Genomic DNA, 14,246 nt, shown 5'->3' on the forward strand with positions numbered 1-14,246 from the left:
CTATTTAGGCAATAAACTGGAAATATAAAGCAATTTCAGAAAAACAGCACCCTCATAATAAAGCAAATCTCGTGATAAGCCATGAAATTATATGTTTAGTTACCTATATTACTTGACATTTTTCAGTAACACTTTATAACAACTTGTATAATCAAAATATTTTATGCATTTCACAAGAAAAAATATTACCTATTCACCATCAAATTTGTGTTTGACAACATTGAATTTAAATGACCAGAAATATGCAATTAATAAATAATTTCAACACACACACATATATATATATATATTATATATATATATATATAAAATGTATAATATGATTAAATAAAATATATTATTTTTAAATTTTCGAATGAAAAACAAAATTTATTGGCTTTGTCATTATTAACTAAACATTTTAATGAAACTATGATTATCCTTATAGGTAATCACCCACAATTCGTTTTTTTCTTTATCCTATTCTATTTCAGAAGCAACCTATTCAATTCTCATTAAAATATGCAAATTAGGAATGCCATTATGTCTTTGCATATTAAGTTACACATAGGAACCAAGAGAATAAAATATCTCTTATAGATTACATTTAATAAAATATTTTTCTTCTGCCCAATTTTAAAAATTCCTCTAAAAAAAGGGGAAATAAATTTTAAATCAAAATATAACTATAAATACAAAAAGCTAAATATTAGTGTTCATTTAATATCAGAAAATTTAAGAAATTACCTCTACAAAGTCATCTGTTCTCCTAACATTGGCAGGATAATAATCAACAATTAAAGGTCGTGGTCTTTGACCAATACCAGATGGTTGTTGTAATCCACATGTCTGTTCTTCATTTGTAATTACACTTACTAAAGTGCTCACTACTTTTTCGTCAAGTTGCGACATTGCTTTATTCGGCGTTTTCATACGTCTCAAGAACAAGGCATTCCATTTTTGTCTTAAATGTAAAAAGAATCTAGCAGTTTCTGGGTCGAGTTTAAATACTACCCAGTCGTCGAGTTTAAAAATCGTTCCTTCATTACTTTCATCAACTTCAGAATCTGACTCACTCTCTGGTACAGCTATAAATAAAAAATCATGACATTAAGATATATTAATAAAATGTATTATATTAAATAGTAAGATACTACATACACTCAGCTTCATAAATTACGTCTACGGACAATCTTGCTGGTCCACAGAACAAAGCTACTGTTAATGGATTGATCAGCGTAACCATCTTAACATGACAAAATCGTCCTGTACGACTCATTTCTTCATAAAGTAACCAATCACAGGGCAAAGCTTCTACATTAGCTGCATATGTTTGAGTGGATGTCATCCTTGGTGATTTTGGATAATCTCTTAAAGTTGATGATGGATGGAAAGATACTTTCACTTCTTTCCTACAAAATTAATAATCAAAAATGTAAATAAATACTATATTATATAAAAATATAATACTGAAAAAATTAAAGAAACAATGTACTGTGTTCTTAGTTGCAAATGCTCTCTGTCTAATCTTATTAGGTTCGGATATAAACCAGCAGTCAGAGCTGCTTTCACTACGGCCCAATTTTCAGAATTAGAATTTAAGTCTCTAATGTCTCCTGGCCCTCTTGCTCTAACAAATCCAGATGCACGAAGCTGACCAAGCAGTTGTGTACGCATTCCAACTACCATCTCCATCACAGCAGCTGAAATAAAATTTTGTTCGCAAAATGTGCGTTCTTTGCCGCTTGCACGTGCATTCTGCCACCCTTGGAAAGCACGCAAAACTGCCATATGATCGGAATATGTATTAGTTGCAAATCTCTTACGAGCCGCAGTTGCAGCTCTCTTTTGTGATGGTTCCAGGGGTAATATAAAGGGATCTCTGAAAATCATTTTTCAAAATAATATTGAGTCAAGTTATTTAACATATACTTGAAAGTCTAAATTCTTACTTACTTGTATGCTAAACTACATACTATAGTCAAGACAGGATCTAAGCATTTTAAAACCACAGCATACAATAACATTTTTCCAAGTCTTGGTTCAATTGGTAAATCAAGCAAATGACTTCCTAATTCAGTGAGATCTTCCCACGGATCTAATGCGTCGATAGTTTTCAGTAATTGAACTGCATTTCTTGTTACTACATTGGAAGGTGGTTCCAATGCTCGATCTAAAAATTCTGCAATAGGAGTATTTCCTGGAGCTAAATGTTTTGTATACAAACACAGTTCTTGTAGTGGTGATCTTAAGATTTCTGGAGTTTGATAAGGCTCCATGCTATTATATCGAACCGCCGAGAATAGCCGATAACAAATCCCTTTTCTACATCTCCCTGCTCTACCTTTACGTTGTTTTGCACAAGCTTGGGAAATCCAATTGGATTTAAGTGTACACACTCCCGATAATGCATCAAACGATTTTTCTTTAACTTTTCCTGAATCAATAACATATACGACATCATCAATTGTGATACTTGTTTCAGCGATATTTGTTGAAAGAATGATTTTCCGAGATCCCACGGGACTTGGCTTAAATACTTTCTTTTGATCACATGTTTGCATATTTGAATGAAGTACATACAAATTATAGCGTAAACCCTTACTCATTTCCTTTTCTTCATTATTTATCTTTTCTCTCATAGTTACGATATCATCATATCCTGGTAAAAATACTAAAAGAGAACCAGGAGGCATCTTTAAGTGGATGTGCAAAATTAATTGAAAGAGGAGATCATAATTGATTTTATCATCATCAAATGTATGTTGATATACATCTAATAAAAATTTATCTTCTTCCGAAAGTGAAACATCTTTAGCATGTACTTTTGTTTCATCCTGTAGTGTACAATCATAAGTTTTCATATATGCTTCTATTAACTCGGCACATTCAGCTTGATTCATATTCTTTGCCCAATCTAATGCAGTCCATTCATTGGCTGCTCGTAGGTTTAAATTTGCACCTAAATTTAAAAGCTGTTCTGTGGTATTTATACATCCTTTTCCTGCGGCAATCATAAGCGGAGTTACGAATGTCGTGGAATGTTGATAATCTACCGAAACATTTTCGGAAAGTATGAAATATAAAAGTTGTGCAAAATTATCTTCGCCTCCGCGTAACCATGCTTCAGAAATGCTTTTATCCATTTCTTCGGCTAGCCATGGTTCTAATTTTATTTTTTCAGGAACTGGCTCATTCTGTTGTGCTAAAATTGGAGCAGGCAATATACATCTTTCATTCATAGTATTTGATCCTGATTGTTGAGGTTTATATTGAGTCCAAGTTTCCAACACTTTATGTTGATCTTTTTTATTCATAAACTCTTTTCTCTTTGAAAGCATTTCTTTCGTCATATAACCCGTCATTTTTAGAACATCTTCGAGAAAATACGTATCGACATCATATGATCTTCCCAAGACATTTACAACAGCACATTTGTTAAAATATTTAACAAAAATGTTAACATCCAATGTGGCGCTCATAAGCACAAGTTTAAGAGATTTATGTTTTTGTATTGCATCTTTTAATGCTATTAAAAGAAAATCGCAAAACCTATCGCGTTCGTGAACTTCATCCATGATAACATGTGTGACAGTACTTAAAGCAGAATCTCCTGCCATAAGAGTTCTAAGGAGAACACCATTTGTACAGTATGTTAAAAGAGTTTTTGGGGCAACTCTACTTTCAAGCCTTATTTGATAACCGAACGTTTGTCCAATTTTTTCATCTCTTTCAAATGCTACTCTTTCAGCCACTGAAACAGCTGATAATCTCCTTGGTTGAGTGCAAATAATTCTACAAGGTTGTTGCCTTTGTTGGCAATGTTCAAGAATAAATTGAGGAACTTGGGTAGTTTTACCACTACCTGTTTCCCCTCCTATTATGACTACCTGATTAGTATTTAATGCATCAAGAATGTCTTCCCGGAAACTAAATATTGGGAGTGCTTTACGATAATTTAATACATCAAAATTAGTTTTCAATTGTGGTATTTGAGGCACACTGTTATTTAATCGACCCATTGCTTTTGTATTTGTATTTACTGAAACTAAAAGTTATAGATTACAAGCTCAATTTCACGATTTAATTACATATACTTTGGATATATATATCAGAGTACCATCTGTATTAGGAGGCCGTTCTCGTTCAATCGGTGGTAACAAATCCTGACATTCTTTATGGTTTAGTGGGAAAGCCTGTAATAAATTATATATACTTTGTCTTGAAGCTTTTTGTAATTTTATTACAGCATCAGCTTGAACTATCGTTGATCCTTCTCTTTTGTACACAGTTAAAAAGCGATTTGTACCTTTACTGTTAAGGGAAAATTTATATTTATTTATATTCATTATCTATTACATTGAAATTGAAATATTTGTATTATTTTTAACTCACCCTCTACTTTTAGATTTTAATCCAAGTTCATGCGCTAATTTATGAATATAGCCTCTTTCTTCCGCAGTATACGAAGATGGAAATTCTAATTCCTTTTGATCATGAGTTTCCAATAACTTTTTAAGCGTTAAATTTACTGCAATTCTAGTATCCTCCCCAATAAGAGGGGCTTTCTTAGTGCGGTTTCTGCGTGGCATTATATATATCTAATAAATGTTTCTGAAATATAAAATAACCAATAAATATTTTAAATCAAATCTTTTTCAATCTCCTCTTAAAAAATATTGAGCAGAATCAAATTTTATTTTATTTTAAAATGTGGTTAATTCCATAAGATTTTGAAAAAGTAGACAGTACATCTTTCAACGATAACGACCTTGGTAAAAGCAGATAAAAACAAAAGTAAAATAAAAATAATTATAAAATTGATGTGTATAATGGCATATAATGAAGCAAGATGTGTATAATTTCATGAACTTTTCATATAAACTCACATAATTCCGTCAATGTACATGAATTGTATTTAAATCCAATATGCATTTAATAAACTAATACTGATAAATACTACAACAATTTGTAAAAATTGTGTTTAATAAAAAAACATCGTACTTGAGTGATGACCTGTAATAAACACAGCGAATAATATTTACGTCCTTTTCAATTATGAACTCCCTCTACACAAGTCTAGAAAATTATTTAGAACAGTTTGTATCGATATAAACCTTATTCTACTAGATTCACGGTCGGGTCATGTTTCTATGTTACCAATTTGAACGAAATATCAACAAAGTTAACTTAGTTCAACGACAGAGCGCGTTATGATCGTTTTTCACGAGAGATCCGCAAACAGTGAAAGCAGGCACACGGTTAAATGCTGTTCCAGTAAACAATATGGCCGGTTTAGTTTGGTGCGCGGGTTATGTCGTCTCTATTATATTTTTCGAGTGTTTATTGTGCTTTATCAAGGATTAGTTGTTTTCGGTAAGTACATATTTTATAACGACCATATACTCTTATGTAGAGAAGTCGAATGATTAAGATTTACGACGAAAAATTTTGGTACCTGATGATTGACGATCACAAGTGTGCCTTTCCGTCAATTACTGTCTGTGTTTAAAGATATCGGTGAAATCTTACGAAGATTTTCGACTCACTTCTAATGAATTTATACACGTGTTTGTGTATCGTACATAGTCTTAGATGTTGAAAATACTTCAACGATAGATAAATTATACATTTTAAAAAATTTCAACACGGATAAGAATGACGGTTGAGATTTTAAATCCTGCGATACAAAACGATATCATCGAATTTTTCTTTCACCTTCGTATGGCTGTCGTATTAAACAGGCCAACCTATTGTGGATCTGTTACGTTATCTGTAAACTTGGCCAAAGTTCCAGTTTTCTATTGGCACTTTTCCTATAAGGTTTACGATAACGATTAAACTTCCTGACAACGTAAGCGAAGCAACAGGTTTTTTGCTGAGAATCTGCCGATGACCTCCCATTTTAGTACTCACCAGCAGACTTAAACAACTCAGATCTAATCATCCTACATATTTCTTGTTATTTTTTTGCACATTTGGCAAATTATATATTTAAAAAGTACATATATGTAATAGAAAAATAATTACTTCACCAAGTATTTAATCGTAGCGAATCTCTAAATGTTAAACGAGTAATTGAACTCGTACCATATTTTATATTCATATACAATTATTTTAAAATGTTTCGTTATATATAATAATATGTATTCTGAATAGATACTTTGAATGCAGTTATTACTCGTTAATGATGAAACGATATATTTTTTAGTACACTGAGAGGATATGAATTTTTCAATATTTAATATCTTCAATATGAAATTTAAATTAATTCAAAATGAAACCTAAATATGATTTGAAATTACATTGGATTGTAAATATAATTCTTCTGACGCGTATATTTAATGGTTTACTTATTTAAAATGCGATTATGTAGGAGATAGTACATGTTTTTATTACGAGAATATTATTACCTGAGTCTTAAATATACGTATACTTAAATATTTAATATCGAACTAACGTCTATAAAAATTTATGTAGACTAGATCTCGAATGAATTATCATTGATATGTCATCGAGTATGTCTGTATTAGTTATGAAGTCAGAATATGGAAATGCAATACAATAACACAGTTACATAAATAATAAAGAATTAAATGTAAATATTCTGTATGCGCTTACGTACAGCATGTAGCCATGATCAAGACCCAAATTTAAGGTTCGTTGCAAAACACGCCGAGTAAACCGTATAAGATATTAACGCGAATGTCGACATCACGTGCATTACGAACAAATAAAAACGATAATCGTAAGATTCATCAGATTCGTGTAATATCAAATATCAATTTATTTATGCTCGATGTAATCGTTACGTCTCATAACCTTTATAATGTACAAAATTACACGCGCAATTGAAATTTATGCAATTACTTAACGATCATAAATGGGAGGAAATTGTATAAAGCATTGCAAAATAGATTTGTATTCCTACAGATTACGTTCATCATGCACATGTTACACGAATGTTTACGATTCAAGATCTATATACATCGAAATGGCGCGATCAACGCGAAACGCATCGAAACCATGATCAATTTAATATCAGAGCTACCAGAGTGAAAATAACGAACCGATTCGTAGCTTTTCGCAGCAAATGTTTTTTCCCATAGAGATTTGAACGATTTTTCCTTTCCTTTTTGTAAAATAAATTGACGCGAGCTTATTTTTCTCTTTGACACCTTTCGTTTCATTTTGGTTGCTTTGCTACAAGGTTTATATCCCTCGATCGTGACAGTTCTGGTGTTAATTTCGGTTAGCAGCCGTTTACCTTCTTTGTTGGTTTCGCGAGAACCGAAATCTATCCCATTGCGTCAGTGTTCTTATTTCGGACGTTGCTGAAAGTCCGTGACTTGGTACATTGTTTTTCTCGGCGAGACGGATGTTTAATTCATTCAAAAATCGCCAGAGGCAAGAATTGGCACGGGACGAGAAAGAAAGAGAAAGAGGATACCGAGAAGCGAAGTATAAGAAGAAAGGAAAACAATGTAAACGGTACAAGAAAAGAGAAGAGAGAGACATAGTTGACGTTCGAATTTTTTTTAGGGAAAGTCCCGCGTCGTTCGTCGCTTGGGACTGAGACGCCACGTTCGTTGTCGTTCATTCAGGAATTACGTAAGTTAACATCGCATCTGCTCGTTGCGCTTGTCTACTAGTTAATGCCTGGGCAAACGCTAAAGATTCCCACTGATTGCGGCCTGAAAAGGTGGCGCGGCAAAGTGCTCCGCCGTCCAACAAGCGTGGTCCGTTAAATAAACGTCGGATCAAACAAACTGATAAATACGCGAACGGGCGATCTAATTGGGCCACACGTGCGAGTGTACGCCTAATTTGCCACCTAAACGCCCATTCACTAGGGCCTTAAGACACTTGCAAATCAAAATAAAATCATTATGTAGTTATGCGCGACGTTTCGTGACGCATCGTCCATGGTGGTCGTATCTCATTGCAATTTAATAGTCCGCTGATCGATAAAGAAGGGAATGATGAATATGTATATAGATTTCTTTCTTTGTCTAATCGATGCTATTTGTAATCGAATAGGAACTAATTTGAATTGTATCTCGATCAGCGGATAATTCGACGGAAAGTCTGTCTGTGTTTTTGTCCGCTTCCTTCCCGCCTTCCGTCTAATTGCCACGAAATTAGCCGTTTCAAAGACTTGATTAACCTTGCTTCTTCACTTAGGCTTGCTTAATTAGAAGTTAATTTTTATATGTGCCCTTTCAAATCGGTAAATGAAATGTTTGATAGTAGCTTCATATTTGAAATTTATTTGCGACGTTTTAGATATCGTAATCCTCAATCCGATTATTAGTATTAAACGAAGAACATGGTAAAGAGAGTAATGTTCACTTAAGTCAGTATCATTTAATAATTCATGAACGGTGCGCTAATACCGTACACGAACTCCGTTGGTAATACAAAACTATTTTGAATTTACAAGCGACCGTTCGTCGTACTGTACAATGGAACACAGATCACGTCGAAATTCTTCTCATCGAATATGCTTAATTTTATTTAACATTCTCATAGCATCGGGATGCAAATGCGCGAGTCTAGAGTCTAGACGTTTATCGTCGCACTCGAATCCCAAGCTTTCATGAATTCTCAAGCTTTCGCCTACATCTGAAAATCACACCGTCCTGACCTACCAATTACGAAAGACAGAAATTTAATCAGATTATTCGATTACTGCGCGGAGAACGCATTCTTAATTCTCTCGACCACAAAGTTTAGTCTTGTTCTCTTCTTGGACATTTGTTATTATATTGCTAATACAAGGGCTTCTGACTAGAAGAATCTTTCACCTTCCATAGGTAAAACCATTTTCCATAGGTAACGTTTTTGCTCTTCCATAGTCTTTAACACGTTGATCGCCCAGCGTGATTCAGCTAAGTTTCCTACGGGGTCCAAATCCGATCGCCGATACGCAGAACGTAAATAGAGCGACAAGCGGGAATCCATTGTTTATCGCCTTCGATTCATTGTAAAGAAAAGATTATTTAGTTCTGAAACGAAGAAAGCGGTAAACCTTCCAACTAGAGCATACTTGTGAGAAGTACATCAGTGATTTTTTCATCCTCAAAATGTTCAGTAAACAGCGTGAAAATATATTTGAAAGTAAGAAGAGTAATGATAACGGAGTCTATAACTATTGTTCGAAGTGCCTAAAATCACCCCAAATGTGTTTGGAATGTTTTAACAAATACCATGCGATGTAGCATAATGTAGTATTTTATCGAGAATATAAATTAATAAAAAGTATGGTATAATGTGTTTATAATATTTTTATATTGTATATCCTATATACAATATCCTATATTTAATTAACTCGAACAAGAAGAGCGTCACTTGTACTTGGGTGACGGCCTCACACGGAAGTATACTCGTCACATAGATATGGGTGACGCGACGACCAACGTGTTAACCATAAGCTTTCATAAACATTCCCTGATGGTTATCAATATCTCTGCTTCGTTATATATATAATTATTTGAAAGTCAAATGTTTGAAACTTCTCTTTTTTAACAGAAATAAAAATTTGGAGTACCAGCGTAAGATTTCTATACGAAGCGCGAGGGTTACGTAATTTGTTTTTCTAATGTTACCGCTTGTTATTTAAAGTATAGGTTGTTGTTAAAAGTACGACTACGAAGTTTCTTTATTCGCTGACAATTAATGTTACGGAGTACTTAAAATGTTATATTCAGATACGAGTGGACGACGTCAGTGAAGAATTGATAGCGGACATTCGTAATTTAGGAAAACGACGATTCTGTATGGAATTCAGCCATTCTCGTTCGCTTGAAGAACTCACGAGTTGATCCTTTCTCCTATAAAGTTCGCGTCGCCCGACCTTGGATTCAGAAACGTCACATGCGTTTTCACTTGTTTGAACCTACATACGTTGTCGCGTTATGTAAATTTCTTCATGTTTCTAGATACTTTGTAGTACCTACAGCCACTACCTTGGTATTTTTCCTAAATTATCGGCCAATTTAATCTCACGACGTTCGTCTATTGTTATTGACAGCTGATATCAAGAATCTTCGATCATTGTGATCGCTCGTCTTAAAACAGTGTATGATTTCTTAAATTCTGATGAATTTGTGTCTGGCTTTTTTAAATCGATAAAAATACTTTTGATATACCTCCAACTAATAATAATTTCTGGTCTCTAAATAACAATAAAGTCGATGTAATTCATCCGTGCACGCGTATAAAATGTTTTTACGCGACTGGGTAGTAAGCGTGTGATAAAATATTATCGAAGTATGGAGTAAGTAAACGTTTCGTTAGAAAACTTTCACTCGTATTTTTTGTTTGACTTTATGTATAATTCGTGCATTAATAATTGCGTATCCGTGTTTATGTCTGCAAGTATCCTTATAAGATTATCTTTTTTACTCGATAGCTTAAAACTTGTCGTTTGTCGATTCGCAAATGTTATTAGTCAGTAAACTATCGTTGATGAGGATCGACGAAACGATATATCACACGCTCTGAAATAATAATTATGTTTAAGTAATTAATAATACCTTCCCTTTGAATAATTTACTATACAAATCGAAGAGGCTAATATACGATAAAAAAAAGCAAAAAAGGAAAGGATTACAATGTATTTCAACGTTTTATATATGCAGTAATTATTGGCTCACTTTTTACCGGATCTCGATCCTACGGTAATGATAGTACGTTGCGTTAACGATCGTATGGTAACCTCAGGTCACACACATCGATCCTCCTACGCGAAGCTTGTAAATAATGGAGACATACACGTGACTTATTCACAGAACATACCGATGGACTCTTCACAGTCGATTTATGCGGTCTGTCGGCAATTTCTAGCGACGAAGTCGACTCATCTTCGAGTTTCAACGGTGTTCGAGTTTGTCCATCGTCTTTTATCTATCTTACTATGCGCTCATTGACTATGAATTTTGCATACAATCCTATCATTATGTCATAGTTTGGTTACTTGTTCCGGAACGATTCCGTCGTTCTATATATACAGACACATGAAAGTATTGCGACACTTATAGACGCCTTTTATGAATATGTTATGTGTGCTATACGAGACATTTTGAAATTTACCATTTTTATGAGATTCTAGAGATTACACTAGGTTTGGATTAAATTACAGGATATTCGGTGCAATTATACGTTATGATACAAATTTAATTGGAACGATACTTTTTGCAATATACCTCTACGACTAAAAGTTTCGTTATTATTTAAGCTGCTTATTTGTCAAATCGATGAACTGCACAAAGCAAAAAGTAGAGAATATCGATGAAATTATATTAACTTGTGCTAAAAGTTTCTTTCGTTTTATAAGCAGATAATAAATGCATAACATTTTTTCTTTTATACTATTTTATTGAATTATCATTCTGTTCTATTGGAACAAGATGAATTGTACGTAATTATCGTTTTGTTTTATTAGGACAAAATGGATCGTTCATTAAAGTAATACAAAACAAAAAATGTTGTGCGTCTATTATTTCCTTATAAAACGAGATTAACGTAGATCACGGAAGTACCTAGATAGTCAATTATCCATCATATTATTATGCAAATTTCCTAAACATTCTATATAATGTATAATATATATGCAATATAATATAGAGATCAGAATTATAATGATCTTTATTTAGATAGATGTATTTATTTACAGTGATTGAAACAGAGAACTATGACTGTTTAATTACAGCTATTTCTCGATGTAGCAATATGATACAACTAAATCAACCGAATTTGTACAACTACTTAACTTACAACTTATGACCAACTCCAACTCACAATAACGATAATTTATGAGTAACGATTAACCTGCAGCCTACTTGTAACTGTAAATAGTTGCAACTTAGTCTTAACTGACCTCCAAAACGTCTTATTGTCCTAAAGAGCCACAGGTATATGGCCCATCGAGATTTCCCATGAACCGTCAACATTTTCATTCTTTTCTACTTGCAGTTCATCGGAATTTTCTCAATGGTCCTTCCACGATACTACAATAATATTCTACGTAACCATATTTGAGGCTTACCATGTACCTAATGTAGCAATTCAAGTTGTATACTAATGTTTTGCTAAATATATGTTTGCAATAAACATCTCGTAGTTTCTATATACATTTTTAGATTGGTTTCATGTTTGACGAATATATATTTTTTTTTATTTATTTATTTACATTTTACAATTTGTCCAGTAGGACATTTGGTAAAATATTATAGCGTAGTGGTATAATAATATAACATGTGGATGGCTACCCCCAGTGGGATACCATCTTCGAATTTGATTGATTTATTTCTTTAGTGTGGTGAGTGTTTGTATGTTAGGTTATGTCCTTTGTGAGATCTGTTGGGTGTTTCCTTTGACGAATATGATCGTGACATTCGTGTATCATTGCAGTGCCAATGAAATTCCAAAATGTTTTCTATAACATACACAGTATGGACGTAGAAGCTTTCTATGGCAAATGTTGAAATACTTTCGTGACCCAGTGTATACTAGTTTCATGAATGAACACAGGTGTTTAGGGAACGTTTAAACTACGAATACTTGTTACCAAGATATTGGAAGACTTGCCTTTTTACTAACAAATGTGAATTGTGTTCTTTCAAGGAATTCTTATTATTCTGTAAATTATGTATTGTCACGAACGTTTCGCATTGAAATGAAGGAAGATCAGTCGAAGTTAGTCGTTTCTCGGTACTGCGTGTTAACGAATAATTTTTACACGAAATTCTATATTTATATTACAAAATTTTACATAAGAACCCGATAGATATTTTGATAAAAGTATCTTTTCTTTCCTTAAATTTCATAATTTTTAATTCGTACAATGTTCTCCGATTTAAGGTGAGATTAGAGTGAAAAATGCACGGCCAGCCAAAGTTTTGGATGGACGTGACGAATGTGTTCGCGGAATGTAGTTTGCCTGGATTGAATGAAAGACAGTCAGTGGCAGGAAGATATGCAAATTGAGGTAAGGGAACTTGTCATTACCTTCTCTAAAAGTTTCTATGCGTAACACGTATGTAGGTATTCGTGATGGAATATTTCGAGGCAAAACAACTCACCTACGAGATTATTTAACGCGGAACATACGTAAAACGATATTTGTTTGATAACTAAATAACAGGAAATTAATATGATATTTGAAACTTATTACAGGGATATATATTTCGTTAATATTCTCGCTTAATTTATGTTCATATAGAAATTCCATAGTATTTACTTCGTGTCGATAGTAATTCCACATCGGTATTTATACAAGATTAACGAGCCATTAAGCTTTGCTAAAGATTAACAATTACGGCAAACTGCGGAGGAATTGATCAATCGCGATATAATTCCTATGGAGAACCAGTAATTCAGGTTTAAAATGATATTGCTGTGATTACGCGACAATCTGCGTTGCGAAATCATTTACTGCTAGTGACTTTTCTAATCTAAATCGTCTTTGAGTTAGAATAGTTTTTAGTAATAGCTATATGGAAACATCACGCGTGTGATCTATCCATCAATCACTGAAGGGAATTTCTCGTTGATATTGTCGCGTTTTTATTTTCTACGCGCAAATAGACAAAATTACGATCTCGTGATCCATACGAAAAGTTCAGGAGTAAATGTACATTTTAAGTAATTAGTAGGCAATGTTTGGTGTTGAATCGAAGGAGAAAGTGCTACACCATGACCCCGCCTAATGAAACCGGGTTGTGGCTATTTTTCAACTCTCTTATCGAATGAACGAAACAGAAAAAGATGGGAGCAGGAAGGAAAATAGATTAAAAGCGTCGATGTAACGAGTGTGAAGTCATTGGTAATTGGAATGCAGATAAGCTGGTAGTTTATCCGCATATTTGTACATATAATCAGGCTGATTACACGTGATTTATTCTTTCGCCGAATGTTTAACTTTTTTGACAGTATACACTGTACTTGAACACGTAATGAACCGAAAATTAAACACTTTGATTTTAACGCAGTAATATCTCGTTATATTCAATACGATTAAATCTGTTCACAAAACATTTGGAATATTTACATAAATAATATTAAACTAAAGACAATGAATCTTTCGTTCGTCGTGACATATTATTAAACATATTGTTATTATACAGGGTGGTTGGTAACTGGTGGTACAAGCGGAAAGGGGGTGATTCTACGCGAAAAAAGAAGTCGAAAATATAGAACAAAAATTTTTCGTTTGAGGCTTTGTTTTCGAGAAAATCGACTTTGAATTTTCGCTCGGTACGCGT

General features: G+C 33.4%; 2 protein-coding genes across 4 annotated transcripts in view; one reads left to right on the forward strand and one right to left on the reverse strand.

Annotated features, from left to right (window-relative positions):
• Positions 1-335: 335 nt before the first annotated feature.
• LOC100748769 (3'-5' RNA helicase YTHDC2) lies at positions 336-4,887 on the reverse strand. Of its 2 annotated transcripts, none has more exons than XM_024368318.2 (8): positions 4,869-4,887; positions 4,375-4,593; positions 4,100-4,293; positions 1,936-4,021; positions 1,475-1,861; positions 1,141-1,391; positions 727-1,067; positions 336-627 (listed from the first exon to the last, which is right to left on the reverse strand). In XM_024368318.2, exons 2-8 carry the CDS (start codon positions 4,569-4,571, stop codon positions 616-618), a joined length of 3,468 nt encoding a protein of 1,155 aa, XP_024224086.1. In that variant the 5' UTR covers positions 4,572-4,593; positions 4,869-4,887; the 3' UTR covers positions 336-615. The 2 variants fall into 2 exon arrangements, with proteins under 2 accessions (XP_024224086.1, XP_024224085.1); XM_024368317.2 differs by having other exon boundaries at positions 1,936-4,027.
• Positions 4,888-5,206: 319 nt separating this feature from the next.
• LOC100746979 (phospholipid-transporting ATPase ID) overlaps positions 5,207-14,246 on the forward strand; it is a 70,906-nt gene continuing 61,866 nt past the window's right edge. The window contains exons 1-2 of one of the 2 annotated variants that reach the window (XM_033321289.1): positions 5,207-5,355; positions 12,844-12,970. The gene's annotated coding sequence lies outside the window, so the exon portion shown is untranslated. The remainder of the gene's footprint in view (positions 5,356-12,843; positions 12,971-14,246) is intronic. The other variant, XM_033321290.1, reaches the window with a different exon arrangement.

Source organism: Bombus impatiens, unplaced genomic scaffold, assembly GCF_000188095.3.
Source record: "Bombus impatiens unplaced genomic scaffold, BIMP_2.2 scf_0418, whole genome shotgun sequence".
In the NCBI taxonomy this organism is placed as follows: Eukaryota; Metazoa; Arthropoda; class Insecta; order Hymenoptera; family Apidae; genus Bombus; species Bombus impatiens.